General features: G+C 46.0%; 1 protein-coding gene and 1 long non-coding RNA gene across 3 annotated transcripts in view; both read left to right on the top strand.

Annotated features, from left to right (window-relative positions):
* Nucleotides 1–15370, top strand: part of TRAF1 (TNF receptor associated factor 1) — a 57584-nt gene extending 42214 nt beyond the window's left edge. For both annotated transcript variants that reach the window (XM_077284843.1, XM_077284842.1), the window contains 4 exons: nt 8543–8944; nt 10856–11033; nt 13300–13448; nt 13643–15370. In XM_077284843.1, coding sequence (XP_077140958.1) covers nt 8543–8944; nt 10856–11033; nt 13300–13448; nt 13643–13861 — 948 coding nt within the window. In that variant the 3' untranslated portion in view covers nt 13862–15370. The remainder of the gene's footprint in view (nt 1–8542; nt 8945–10855; nt 11034–13299; nt 13449–13642) is intronic.
* Nucleotides 9881–10800, top strand: LOC143809331 (uncharacterized). The gene is made up of 3 exons (XR_013222220.1): nt 9881–10258; nt 10311–10463; nt 10567–10800. It is a non-coding gene; the product is annotated as an uncharacterized LOC143809331 (long non-coding RNA).
* Nucleotides 15371–15596: the final 226 nt, after the last annotated feature.

Genomic DNA, 15596 nt, shown 5'->3' with positions numbered 1-15596 from the left:
GTAGTTCTTTTCTGCAGCGGAGAGTCTGCGAGAAAAAAAAAGCACATGGATGTAATAGGCTTTTCTCTCCTGTTCTTTGTGAGAGGAAGGCCCCCAGAGCACAGTCCGAAACGTCCACTTCTACGATGAAAGGAAGTGCTGGGTTTGGGTGAATTAGTACAGGTGCAGATGTAAACCGGGATTTAAGACAATCAAAAGCTTCCCGAGCCTGTGCGGACCACAAGAAAGTATTTTCCTTCTTAGTTAGCTGTGTAATGGGTCGCCCAATTTCAGAGAAATTACGAATGAAACGTCTATAGAAATTTGCGAATCCGATGAAACGCTGTACCTCCTTGACATTTGTAGGTGCGGGCCAATCAAGAATAGCCTGGATCTTACTTGCCTCCATGTTAAGCCCCTGTGGCGAGATGACATACCCCAGGAACTGAATCTCTGTGCGATAGAATTCGCATTTCTCAGGCTTAATGTAGAGGTGATTCTCCTTTAGACGCCTCAGGACGGTCTTCACATGCTCCTGATGTTCCTGCAAAGAGTCAGAAAAAATTAAGATGTCATCCAGGTAGATCACGACAAAATGGTCCAATAGCTCTCTGAAAATATCATTAGCCAGATGTTGGAAGGTTGCCGGAGCATTGCAGAGACCAAAAGGCATCACCAGATATTCGAAATACCCATACCGACATCTAAATGCAGTCTTCCATTCATCTCCAGAGCGGATCCTAGTTAAATCTAGTTAGATCTAACTTAGAGAAGATCTTGGCCTGTCGCACTCTTTCCGGCAGTTCAGGGATCAACGGTAACGGGTAGCGATTCCGAATGGTCACCTTATTGAGCTCCCGATAGTCGATACAAGATCTAAGGGTTCCATCCTTCTTCTTAACGAAAAAGATGGGTGCTCCTGCCGGTGATGAGAAGGGGCGAATAAAACCCTTAGCCAAATTCTCATCGATGTATTCCTTTAAAGCCTTCAGCTCCGGAGCTGCAAGTGGGTAGACATTCTTAAAAGGAATAGCGGCCCCCGGAAGCAGCTCAATGGGACACTCATATGGTCTGTGAGGAGGAAGCTGGTCTGCCATCTTCTTCTCACAAATGTCCGAAAATTCACTATACACAGATGGTACAGTAAATACCTCAGTGGCACATTTCGTATCTCGAAGACTCACTTGGCCTGTTACCGGTGTCTCCTTTGATGGGAAAGTGCTTTCCTTGGTCTCCCAGTTGATAATAGGATTTTGTGACTGCAGCCATGGAATCCCTAAAATTAAAGGGAAATGTGGTGAAGAGATCAACATAAATGACAGCATTTCCTGATGATCAGGGTCTATGAAGACTTCCAGAAGTACAGTCTCTTGATCTACTGGTCCAGAGACTAGAGGGGAGCGATACCGGGGAGGCTCTCTGCTGGGTCCGTATGCCATGTTCCCGGGCAAATGTTAAGTCCATAAAATTTCCTCCTGCCCCTGAATCCACCATAGCTGCACAGGGAATCCATTGGCCCGACGACCGGATCTTAATAGGAAGGGAACAATGTGTGTCCTTACACTCCAGCGTCTTGGGAGAGGCAGTTATAGACAGAGAGTGAAAAATGGCATTCACAGAAAAACTAGACTCAGAAGTAATGGATTCAGCATCCTGATTATCAAATTCCCCAACCGTGGCTAGTATCTTGCGAGGCCGCTTGGGACAATTGATAAGAAAGTGATCTGACTGACCGCAGTAAAAGCATAGACTCTCCCGGAAACGATGCTCCCTGCGCTCGTTACTCTCGCGTCGCTGTAGTGCATCCACCTGCATGGGAACTGGTTCAGCCTTCCAAGAGGATTTGCCTGACGGTTCTTTAGAAGGAAGGGAAGAGTTAGTGACACAATTAGAGGCTGCAAATCTCTCCTGTCTACGCTCAGTAACACGTATATCTATGCGTACACAATGCTGTATAAAAGCGTCTAACTCTTCCGGAGCATCTGCATGAGCTAGTTCATCCTTTAACACATTAGACAATCCCCTCCTAAAAATAGGTAATTGGGCATAACTGTCCCAAATCGTATCCACCGCCAGCCATCTAAACTCAGTAGCGTATTCAATGACAGGACGCTTACCCTGACGTAGTGATAACAAGGCGGTTTCCGCTGTAGTGCGACGATTAGGGTCATCAAACATCATAGACATTGCAGCAAGAAAATCGTCAAGGTTATTCAAGCGAGGGTTACGAGTCTCCATAAGCGGATTTGCCCATGCAAGAGTTCGGGAAGTGAGCAACATGATAATACATAAAACCTTAGATCGGTCAGTAAGGAAATGGGCGGCATGCACATCAAAACACAACAGACATTGGTTTACAAACCCACAAAACTTGTAACGGTCTCCACTGAACCTAAATGGTGGTAACTTTGGAGGAGTAATTGGCTCTGGCTGTACTGGGGGTGGAGGTGCCCGTGCAGTCATCTGCCCAGCCACCTGATTACTTAAGTCCTGAAGAGCCTGTCCAAAATGAGCCTACCAGTTAGCAACCTTGTTTTGCAATGCCTCAATATCCCCCTGTAAAGAGTGGATCATAGAGAACAACTGATCCATCTTTGTCTCAGTCGACATTATCCCAGCAGATTCCTTTTATGGCCTGAGTATCCTGTAATAATTATATGGGTACTACGGAATCTGATAGCATGGGATAAAGCCAGTCTGAAAGCAAAGTTGCAACAAAAGATGTATTTACTCAAAAAAAAAAAGAAAACAGAACTAACAGATATTTCTGCAATAGTAACGAGGTCCTCAGCTCTATATAGAAAATCACAGCAAACAGAGTAGCGGGGCGCGACCGCTAATGTGAACCAGTCCAGCAAGGAAATGATGTGGAAATGCACACAGTACTTAAATGATGAAGTCCAGCAAAACTTGCTCACACGTGTGCAAGTACTTGTTAGTAGGAGCCAATTGTTCACAGATGATGCGTCATGTGAATGACGTCCTGGAAAAGAGAGGACGAGGGGAGAAAGAGGGAGAGCGCTATCTAAGCGTAGTAGATGAGTAGATCTTTCTTGGGAGAGAAAGGCACAGCTTGGATCTTGCTCACCTGGTGTGGTTGTGCAGAGAGGCACAACACTGGGAAAAGTTTTGTAAACAAAGGAAATCCTTCCACTGGCGCGCAGCCCGTCGCAGCAGTTCCAGATGAGAGAGGTAGCTGAATGGGGTGAGGCAGACCACCGAGTAGTGAGCAGCAGAAGCAGGGAGTTAACCAGCAAACAGGCAGATGCTCAAGAGCCAGCAGCACAAAATACTCAGGCACAGGTGAACACAAGACCCGGACTTAAATAGTCAGGACAGACAGGAAGTTCCATGACCGGGCGAGATCCAAGACTCCATCTTGGATCAGGGCAGACACCAGGAAAGTCCGGAATCCTTACACTCAGGGTTTGAGAGAGAGAAAAGACCATTTTAAACACTTGCATGTGTTTTTGCTAATTATTCTAATTTACTGAGATAATGACTTTTGGGTTTTCATTGGCTGTAAGCCATAATCATCAACATTTACAGAAATAAACACTTGAAATAGATCACTAACAAAGGAGTTTCACTTTTTGTATTGAAGAGCTGAAATAGAATATCATCAAAGAGTTAATTTTATTTTGTGAGAAGCACCTGTAAATACACATAGTCACCACTAGAGGGGGCACCTCACATACAGAGAATTATCTATATCCAGTCACCACTAGAGGGGGCTCCTCATATACAGAGAATTATGTATATACACAGTCACCACAAGAAGGGGCGCCTCATATACAGAGAATTATCTATATACAGTCACCACTAGAGGGGGCGCCTCATATACAGAGAATTATCTATATACAGTAACCACCAGAGAGAGACCCTCATACAGTACAGACCAAATGTTTGGACACACCTTCTCATTTAAAGATTTTTCTGTATTTTCATGACTATGAAAATTGTACATTCACACTGAAGGCATCAAAACTATGAATTAACACATGTGGAATTATATACTTAACAAAAAAGCGTGAAACAACTGAAATGATATCTTATATTCTAGGTTCTTCAAAGTAGCCACCTTTTGCTTTGGTGGCTGCTTTGCACACTCTTGGCATTCTCTTGATGAGCTTCTAGAGGTAGTCACCGGGAATGGTCTTCACTTCACAGGTGTGCCCTGTCAGGTTTAATAAGTGGAATTTCTTGCCTTATAAATGGGGTTGGGACCATCAGTTGTGTTGTGCAGAAGTCTGGTGGATACACAGCTGATAGTCCTACTGAATGGACTGTTAGAATTTGTATTATGGCAAGAAAAAAGCAGCTAAGTAAAGAAAAACGAGTGGCCATCATTACTTTAAGAAATGAAAGTCAGTCATTCTGAAAAATTGGGAAAACTTTGAAAGTGTCCCCAAGTGCAGTGGCAAAAACCATCAAGCGCTACAAAGAAACTGGCTCACATGAGAACCGCCCCAGGAAAGGAAGACCAAGAGTCACCTCTGCTTCTGAGGATAAGTTTATCTGAGTCACCAGCCTCAGAAATTGCAGGTTAACAGCAGCTCAGATTAGAGACCAGGTCAATGCCACACAGAGTTCTAGCAGCAGACACATCTCTACAACAACTGTTAAGAGGAGACTTTGTGCAGCAGGCCTTCATGGTAAAGTAGCTCCTAGGAAACCACTGCTAAGGACAGGCAACAAGCAGAAGAGACTTGTTTGGGCTAAAGAACACAAGGAATGGACATTAGACCAGTGGAAATCTGTGCTTTGGTCTGATGAGTCCAAATTTGAGATCTTTGGTTCCAACCACCGTGTCTTGGTGCGACGCAGAAATGTTGAACGGATGGATTCTACATGCCTGGTTCCCACCGTGAAGCATGGAGGAGGTGTGATGGTGTGGGGGTCCTTTGCTGGTGACACTGTTGGGGATTTATTTAAAATTGAAGGCATACTGAACCAGCATGGCTACCACAGCATCTTGCAGCGGCATTCTATTCCATCCGATTTGCGTTTAGTTGGACCATCAATTATTTTTCAACAGGACAATGACCCCAAACACACCTCCAGGCTTTGTAAGGGCTATTTGACCAACGAGAGTGATGGGTTGCTACGCCAGATGACCTGGCCTCCACAGTCACCAGACCTGAACCCAATCGAGATGGTTTGGGGCAAGCTGGACCGCAGAGTGAAGGCAAAATGGCCAACAAGTGCTAAGCATCTCTGGGAACTCCTTCAAGATTGTTGGAAGACCATTCCCGGTGACTACCTCTTGAAGCTCATCAAGAGACTGCCAAGAGTGTGCAAAGCAGTCATCAAAGCAAAAGGTGGCTACTTTGAAGAACCTATAATATAAGACATATTTTCAGTTGTTTCACACTTTTTTGTTAAGTATATAATTCCACATGTTTTAATTCATAGTTTTGATGCCTTCAGTGTGAATGTACATTTTCATAGTCATGAAAATACAGAAAAATCTTTAAAGGGACACTGTCACCTGAATTTGGAGGGAACAATCTTTAGCCATAGGGGCGGGGTTTTCGGATGTTTGATTCACCCTTTCCTTACCCGCTGGCTGCAATATGGGATTGAAGTTTATTCTCTGTCCTCCATAGTACACGCCTGCGCAAGGCAAGATTGTACTACGTAGTATATAGTAGCCATGTAGTACTGTATATAGTACTGCCCACGTAGTATATATAAAGAATTAGATCTCAGCCACAAATAAGTCCAAAACTGGACAAACCATAAACTCCCCACCAATATATATACTAATCCGAAAAAAGGAGTCATCGAATTGTCTTTAAGAGGTATAGAAAAGTAACAACTTTATTGTGTATTAACATCCATTAAAAATGCCAATATATAAAATATATACTCAGAGTCAAAATAGCATAGTACTGTGAATCATGGAAAAGGGTAAACAGAGACCACAGGTCACATCTAAAATGTACGCCTTGAAAGCCCAGGTGAATACAGTAAGTAAGTGGCACTACCAGCTTACCAGTCCCACCAACAGTATATATAAGGTGAAAGACTAACAATAAATAAGAGACCGGGCCTTACCCATGTTAGACGCAGTGTGAACCTGTGGAAACGCCAGCCCCTACGCGCGTTTCGCGTCAGCCCCCCGAAGAAGCCTACGCGAAACGCGCGTAGGGGCTGGCGTTTCCACAGGTTCACACTGCGTCTAACATGGGTAAGGCCCGGTCTCTTATTTATTGTTAGTCTTTCACCTTATATATACTGTTGGTGGGACTGGTAAGCTGGTAGTGCCACTTACTTACTGTATTCACCTGGGCTTTCAAGGCGTACATTTTAGATGTGACCTGTGGTCTCTGTTTACCCTTTTCCATGATTCACAGTACTATGCTATTTTGACTCTGAGTATATATTTTATATATTGGCATTTTTAATGGATGTTAATACACAATAAAGTTGTTACTTTTCTATACCACGTAGTATATAGCAGCCATGTAGTATATAGTACTGCCCACGTAGTATATAGCAGCCATGTAGTATATAGTACTGCCCACGTAGTATATAGCAGCCATGTAGTATATAGTACTGCCCACGTAGTATATAGCACTGCCCACGTAGTATATAGCAGCCATGTAGTATATAGTACTGCCCACGTAGTATATAGTACTGCCCACGTAGTATATAGCAGCCATGTAATATATAATACTGCCCACGTAGTATATAGCAGCCATGTAGTATGTAGTACTGCCCACGTAGTATATAGCAGCCATGTAGTATATAGTACTGCCCACGTAGTATATAGCAGCCATGTAGTATATAGTACTGCCCACGTAGTATATAGCAACCATGTAGTATATAAAGCAGCCCACGCAGTATACAGTAGTGTGGGCACCATATCCCTGTTAAAAAAAAAGAATAAAAATAAAAAATAGTTACATACTCACCTCCTGGGATCCAACGGCGTGCTGGCGATGTGCGCGCGGCTGCCACCATCTTCCATTCCCAGGATGCATTGCGAAATTACCCAGAAGACTTAGCGGTCTCACGAGACCGCTAAGTCTTCTGGGTCATTTCGCAATGCATCTCTGGGACCGGAAGTTGGCGGAAGGCGCGAGCGCATCATCGGACTACGGAGGGTGAGTATAGCAGGTTTTTTTTTTGTATTATTATTTTTAACATTAGATTTTTTTTTACTATTGATGCTGCATAGGCAGCATCAATAGTAAAACGTTGGGGACACACAGGGTTAATAGCCAGCGGTAACGGAGTGCATAACCCGCGGCATAACGCGGTCCGTCACCGCTGGCATTAACCCTGTGTGAGCGGCGACCGGGGAGGGATTATGGAGCGAGCGGGAACCGGGCACTGACTGCAGGGGAGTAGGGAGGGACTAATCGGACTGTGCCCATCGCTGATTGGTCGCGGCAGCCATGACAGGCAGCTGGCAAGACCAGTCAGCGACACGGGATTTCCGTGACGGAAGTTGTCGACAGAAAGACAGACAGACGGAAGTACCCCTTAGACTATATATATATATATATATATATATATATATATATATATATATATATATATATATATATATATATATATATATATACTAGATTGTGGCCCGATTCTAACGCATCGGGTATTCTAGAATATGCATGTACCCGTAGTATATGGACAATGATGATTCCAGAATTCGCGGCAGACTGTGCCCGTCGCTGATTGGCCGAGGCAACCTTTATGACATCATCGTCGCCATGGAAACTATTATGAAATCTACGTCGATACTGTGCCCGTCGCTGATTGGTCGAGGCCTGGGGGCCTTGACCAATCAGAGACGTGGGATTTCCAGGACAGACAGACAGAAAGACAGACAGACAGAGACGGAAAAACCCTTAGACAATTAGATAGATAGATATATATATATATATATATATATATATATATATATATATATATATATATATATATATATCTCTATATCTATGACAGTCACCACTAGAGGGGGCTCCTCACAGACAGAGAATTATCTATACACAGTCACCACTAGAGGGGGCGCCTCACATACGGAGAATTATCTATATCCAGTCACCACTAGAGGGGGCTCCACACAGACAGAGAATTATCTATACAGTCACCACTAGAGGGGGCGCCTCAGACAGAGAATTATCTATACACAGTCACCACTAGAGGGGGCGCCTCACATACGGAGAATTATCTATATCCAGTTACCACTAGAGGGGGCTCCACACATACAGAGAATTATCTATATACAGTCACCACTAGAGGGGGCTCCTCACAGACAGAGAATTATCTATATACAGTCACCACTAGAGGGGGCTCCTCACATACCGAGAATTATCTATATACAGTCACCACTAGAGGGGGCTCCTCACATACTGTATGAAGGATTCAGACTCAAAATTCTGTATCAAGCAGGACTATTGATGCACTCTCCTCCCATGAGATCTTCACTATTAACCCCTTCACTATCCTAGGTCTCTAGGAATGTTACAAGTTAACTATTCATTATAACGATTGTCCTGAACTCTAAAAAGGAGGGTCACCCCATCACTCTTTTCGGTTTGTCACTTTCAAGGGGAGCAGAGACAAAATGGCAGGACACGAGCAGTCGGCGGCAGCGGCGCACATTGCTCTGCTTTTACCGGTGTTACTGCAGATACAGAATAAAACCCCAGCTGCTGTGGTGACGGAAAATGGATACTGTGACCACAATAGAGAAGTCCAGAAATTACCCACAAAGAACCATAATGGAGAGTCTGCACACAAAGGGATCGCCACGGACTGCGGAGACCATGACAGCTCAGCGACCGGGTCTAACCTGATGGCCAGGATCTGTGCACTGGAAGCCCGGATACAGGTGGCAGAAAACATCATCATGGTGATGAACAGAGAGATTGACGTGTCCAGCGCCAAACTGAGCGCAGCTCTGGAAGAGATCGAGCAGCAACACCGCAAAGTGCAGGCCTGCGAGGCGAAGGTGAGAAATGGAGAGCTAATGATGTCAGAGGTCATTTTCAGTCTCTCTGCCCCCTGACGCCGTCTCCCATAATGCTGTCAGAGGTCATTGTCAGTCTCTGCCCCATGATGCCGTCTACAATAATGCTGTCAGAGGTCATTGTCAGTCTCTGCTTCATGACGCCGTCTCCCATAATGCTGTCAGAGGTCATTGTCAGTCTCTGCCCCAATGACGCCGTCTCCCATAATGATGTCAGAGGTCATTGTCAGTCTCTGCCCCCTGACGCCGTCTCCCATAATGCTGTCAGAGGTCATTGTCAGTCTCTGCCCCATGACGCCATCTCCCATAATGCTGTCAGAGGTCATTGTCAGTCTCTGCCCCAATGACGCCGTCTCCCATAATGCGGTCAGAGGTCATGGTCAGTCTCTGCCCCATGACGCCATCTCCCATAATGCTGTCAGAGGTCATTGTCAGTCTCTGCCCCAATGACGCCGTCTCCCATAATGCTGTCAAAGGTCATTGTCAGTCTCTGCCCCATGACGCCGTCTCCCATAATGCTATCAGAGGTCATTGTCAGTCTCTGCCCCATGACGCCATCTCCCATAATGCTGTCAGAGGTCATTGTCAGTCTCTGCCCCACGACGCCGTCTCCCATAATGCTATCAGAGGTCATTGTCAGTCTCTGCCCCAATGACGCCGTCTCCCATAATGCTGTCAGAGGTCATTGTCAGTCTCTGCCCCATGATGCCGTCTCCCATAATGCTGTCAGAGGTCATTGTCAGTCTCTGCCCCAATGACGCCGTCTCCCATAATGCTGTCAGAGGTCATTGTCAGTCTCTGCCCCCTGACACCGTCTCCCATAATGCTGTAAGAGGTCATTGTCAGTCTCTGCCCCACGACGCCGTCTCCCATAATGCTGTCAAAGGTCATTGTCAGTCTCTGCCCCACGACGCCGTCTCCCATAATGCTATCAGAGGTCATTGTCAGTCTCTGCCCCAATGACGCCGTCTCCCATTATGCTGTCAGAGGTCATTGTCAGTCTCTGCCCCCTGACGCCATCTCCCATAATGCTGTCAGAGGTCATTGTCAGTCTCTGCCCCATGACGCCGTCTCCCATAATGCTGTCAGAGGTCATTGTCCGTCTCTGCCCCAATGACGCCGTCTCCCATAATGCTATCAGAGGTCATGGTCAGTCTCTGCCCCATGACGCCGTCTCCCATAATGCTATCAGAGGTCATTGTCAGTCTCTGCCCCATGACGCCATCTCCCATAATGCTGTCAGAGGTCATTGTCAGTCTCTGCCCCATGACGCCGTCTCCCATAATGCTGTCAGAGGTCATTGTCAGTCTCTGCCCCAATGACGCCGTCTCCCATAATGATGTCAGAGGTCATTGTCAGTCTCTGCCCCCTGACGCCATCTCCCATAATGCTGTCAGAGGTCATTGTCAGTCTCTGCCCCATGACGCCGTCTCCCATAATGCTGTCAGAGGTCATTGTCAGTCTCTGCCCCATGACGCCGTCTCCCATAATGCTGTCAGAGGTCATTGTCAGTCTCTGCCCCACGACGCCGTCTCCCATAATGCTGTCAGAGGTCATTGTCAGTTTCTGCCCCAATGACGCCGTCTCCCATAATGATGTCAGAGGTCATTGTCAGTCTCTGCCCCCTGACGCCATCTCCCATAATGCTGTCAGAGATCATTGTCAGTCTCTGCCCCATGACGCCGTCTCCCATAATGCTATCAGAGGTCATTGTCAGTCTCTGCCCCATGACGCCATCTCCCATAATGCTGTCAGAGGTCATGGTCAGTCTCTGCCCCATGACGCCATTTCCCAACTGTAGAGCCCAGGCTCATTGTATAGTGGGGGGGCACACGACCGAGTCCTCACTGTTCCTGACCCTCACTGCTGCTTACATGTTTTTATCGCCTCTAGATCTCAGATTTTCAATGCACAATCATCAGGAAGGACCTCGAGATAAATGAGTTACATGCACAAATGACGACTCTGGAGCAGACGTCGTATGATGGAATTTTTCTGTGGAAAATCTCCGACTTCACAAGAAAGTGTCAGGTTGCAAGCGAAGGAATGGCCATCAGCCTCTACTCCTCCGGTAAGCAGGGACGGTTTTAGGCAAAGTGGGGCCCTAGGCAAAGTTTAAAATGGGCCCCAAAATGCTAGCATATTGCACATTACACAGAAGAATTTCGGTTGCATTTACATGTGCTGAGTTCAGGCCACTAAATGAGTGTGATCGACAGTATTGAAATTGTTCGATGCTTGTTTCGCAGCCTCTTTCCACCGTCTGAGAAAGAATGATGCGGACAGAATGATCACTAATAGATCACTAACAGATCACCATACAGTATCATGTTAACAGCAGAACATCTACAGTTTACACCGGCGATGTGCTGCTGAGAACAATGATTTTTGTTCCGGCATAAACAAACCAATCACTCGATAAATATGCAGCATTTTGCTTTAGTATAATACACCCCATAGTCAACCACATAGTATAATGTGCACCACAGTCCTCCATATTGTAAAATGCACACTCCATAGTCCTCCATATAATATAATATGCCCCATAGTCCTCCATATAGTATAATACACGGCTCCATATAATATTATACAGTTCCAATAGTCCTCCATATAGAATAATACACTCCTCATAGTCCTCCATATATTAAAATACACTGCCCAGTCCTCCACATAGTATAATACACTCCTCGTAGTGCTCCATATAGTATAATGCACCGCCAGTCATCCATGTAGTACAATTTACTTCCCATATTATAATGCACCCCATAGTTCTTCATATAGTATAATGTATTACCCATAGTCCTAGATACAGTATAATGCAGCCACCCCATGGAGAATAATGCAGCCACCACCCCACAAAATATAATGCAACCACCCCAGAGTATAATGTAACCCACCATAGAATATAATGCATCCCCCTCATATAGTATAATATAGCCCCCTCAGAGTATGATGCAATCACCCCTCATAGAATATAAATATAATACAGCCCTCCATAGAATATAACGTAGCCCCAAATAGAATAGAATACAGCCCACCTCCCCATAGAATATAATGTAGCCCCCCATAGAATCTAATACAGCCCACCTCCCCATAGTATATAATGTAGCCCCCATAGAATATAATGCAGCCCTCCATAGTATATAACACAGCCTGCCCCATAAAATATAATGTATAATGGACCCCCCATAGCATATACCACAGCCACATAGTATATAATACAGCCTCCCCCATAGAATATAATATACCCCCAATAGTATATAACATAGCCACATAGTATATAACACAGCCTCCCCCATAGAATAGAACACAGCCCGCATACTATATAGCACAGCCCGCATAGTATACAACACAGCCCGCATAGTATACAACACAGCCCGCATAGTATACAACACAGCCCGCATAGTATACAACACAGCCCGCATAGGATACAACACAGCCCGCATAGTATACAACACAGCCCGCATAGTATATAACACAGCCCGCATAGTATATAGCACAGCCCACATCTCCCCCCCCCCCCCCTCAGGGAATGGCCCCACAGTCCAGTACTCACTCTTATAGTAAAAAATAAATAAAAACAAAAAAACAAACAAAAAAAACACACAATCCTCACCTTTCCTCGTGCCCGCACGGCTTCCTGCTCCTGTCTCAGCGGCTGCACTGCCTGGCATACAGTGAGTTCGCGATGACGTCATCACGCACCCGCAGTCAGAGGCAGAGCAGGGAATGATGGGAGAGGGAGCGTCAGCTGATGCTCTCTCCTCCATCATTGCTTTGACCTGGATCGGCAGACGCCAGTATAGTTCAATGCGGCGGGGGATGCGGCGCTGGCAGCAGGCAGGCAGCTCACTGGGGCCCTATAGAGGCTGCTTGATGTGCCGCTAGCTGGAGGCCCCAGGGGGAGCGGGGGCCCTAGGCAGCTGCCTGGTCTGCCTGCCCCTAACGTCGGCCCTGCCGGTAAGAACCTCCACCGGTCGGTCATGGGCTTACCTTATGTTATGTCACTAAGGAAATATATATACTCCATGCACCTCCAGAGCTGCAGTCAACATTCTGCTGTTACATGGTGTCTTCTTCTCCAATCACCTCCAGAGCTGCAGTCACTTTTCTACTGTTACATGGTGTCTTATCCTCCAGAGCTGCGGTCACTACTCGTTACATGTGTGAGATCAGCGGTGCTAGAATACAGAATCTGTGCACTGAGTATATCCAGACTTGTCCATGTTGGAGGTCCTGAGACATGTATAGGAGATCCTCCCCACACTGGTCAGTCACACGCCGGCGCGTCCAGCCGCACAATGTCACATAACATTGGCTCTTCCCTCCGGTTGCAGCCTTCTACACGGCGAGGTACGGCTACAAGGTGTGTCTGCGCATTTACCTGAACGGAGACGGTACTGGGAAGGGATCGCACATCTCTCTGTTCTTTGCCATCATGAAGGGTGAATACGACGTCCTGCTGCCATGGCCGTTCAGACACAAGGTGAGCCCAGTGCCGCCCTTGTATAATTGGTGTCGAGTTGTGCCGACAAGTGTACAATCTGTGGCACTGTTGCCGTCTCATATTGCTTGGCAATCACTATAATGAATTCTGGGGCTACCTCATTATTGTGGGGGTCACCCACAGGTTTACACTGTTTTCTCAGATCTGACCTTGTCCCTGTTCTTGCCCTGCAGGTGACCTTCATGCTTTTGGACCAGGGTAACCGTGAGCACGTCATTGACGCCTTCCGTCCTGACCCCACGTCTGTCTCCTTCCAGCGCCCGGTGACCGACATGAATGTAGCCAGCGGCTGCCCGCTCTTCTGCCCGCTCTCAAAGCTGCTGTCCACAAGTAGCACGTACGTTAAGGACAACACCATGTTTATTCGCTGTATAATAGACACCAGCCAGTAGTCCCCAACCACTGTGGAGCCGCAACTGAACCTCTCTCACCGCACATCCTATACAGTGGAATTCAAGAAGCATGGCGCCGGAAGACGTCAGGCCAGTGTCCTCTGTTATCTGCCATTCCCCAGTATGTGTGCCGCCATCTGTGATAAGATACTATAGGGATATTATATGTGCTGCTCTGCAGAGAACAGTGTTATAATTCTGCTGTACATATAACAGTAATCTCCCACCCGCTATATACTGCTCACCCCAAGTACTGAGGGGAGGATGTGATAAGCAGCGCCTCTGCCTGTCCCCCAGGTATATTACAGGCAGCAGATGATCAGAGATCAGAGCCGCGGGCTTGCAGGACATGTAATCCACGGATGTAGACACATTATATCGCCATGTAACCGATCACCACCACCAGCTGCTGCTCCCATTATCTGCTGTGGGTGCGCGGCTCTAATCTCTCCATCCTGATGCTACAGTTACATGCTGCAGACATAACCTACATGTACAGGGAAAAACACAGATTTACTGACAGCTGCACATCCACTCCTGTATACGGAGAGGATTAAAAAAACGATAGTGTGACCAGGCGGAACGCGTGGAGGCTGCGGCGCTGGGCCAGGGTGGGACGCTCGGGGGCTGCGGCGCGGAGCCAACGCCATTGATTCCAGCCAATTTTCTGTTCAAAAAGTCAAAAGGTGTTCCCTCCCTTCTGAGCTCTGCCATGCGCCCAAACAGTGGCTTTCCCCCACATACGGGGTATCAGCGTACTCAGGAGAAATTTTGTGGTCCGTCCATTTTCTCATGATACCCTTGCGAAAATTGGTTCCTAATGGTAATTACTTTGTGAATAAAGTAAAATCTTCACTTGTTCCTTCAACAATGATTTAGTTCTCGTGAAGCACCTGAAGGGTTACTAAACTTCTCGAATGTGATTTTGAGCACCTTGAGGGGTGCAGTTTTTAGAATGGTGTCACCTTTGGATATTTTCTGTTTTATTGACCCCCCCCCCCCAAACTCACTTCAAATGTGAGGTGGTCTCTAAAAAATATATATATATGGTTGTGTTAATTTTGTTGGAAAAATTATAAATCGCTGGTCAACTTTTAACCCTTATAACATTTTAACATTAAAAAAAAATTATGCTTCCAAAATTGTGCTGATGTAAAGTAGACATGTGGGAAATGTTATTTATTAACTATTTTGTGTGACTTGACTCTCTAATTTAAGGGCACAAAAATTAAAGTTTGAAAATTGCAAAATGTTCAACAATTTTGCCAAATTTCCATTTTTTTCATAAATAAATGCAAGTTATATCAAATAAATTTTACCACTATCATAAAGTACAATATGTCACAAGAAAAGAGCCTCAGAATCAGTAGGATCCATTCAAGCGTTCCAGAGCTATAATCTCATAAAGTGACAGTGGTCAGAATTGTAAAAATTGGCCCAGCCATTAAGATCAAAATTGGCTCCATCACTAAGGGGTTAATGTGATGAGGGAACAGCCGCCATCTTGGACAGGCATACTAACACAGATTGGCGTGACTCCATTTTGTCTCCTGGCCACAGGTCTGCAGAGAGGAGTGCTCCTGGCCCCCACCTTTTCTAATGAACATAGTGCCTATTAGTATGGTAATCGGCTGAGCTCAGTGTAGATTGCAGAAGGTACTTCAAAGCTCAGGGAGGAAGCCACACCAGCAGGGGGCTTGGAAATGCCTGGGGGCTTAATTAAACCACGCATGTC

The sequence above is a fragment of the Ranitomeya variabilis genome, chromosome 2, assembly GCF_051348905.1.
Source record: "Ranitomeya variabilis isolate aRanVar5 chromosome 2, aRanVar5.hap1, whole genome shotgun sequence".
NCBI lineage: Eukaryota > Metazoa > Chordata > Amphibia > Anura > Dendrobatidae > Ranitomeya > Ranitomeya variabilis.
This window is presented reverse-complemented; position numbering and strand designations above follow the sequence as displayed.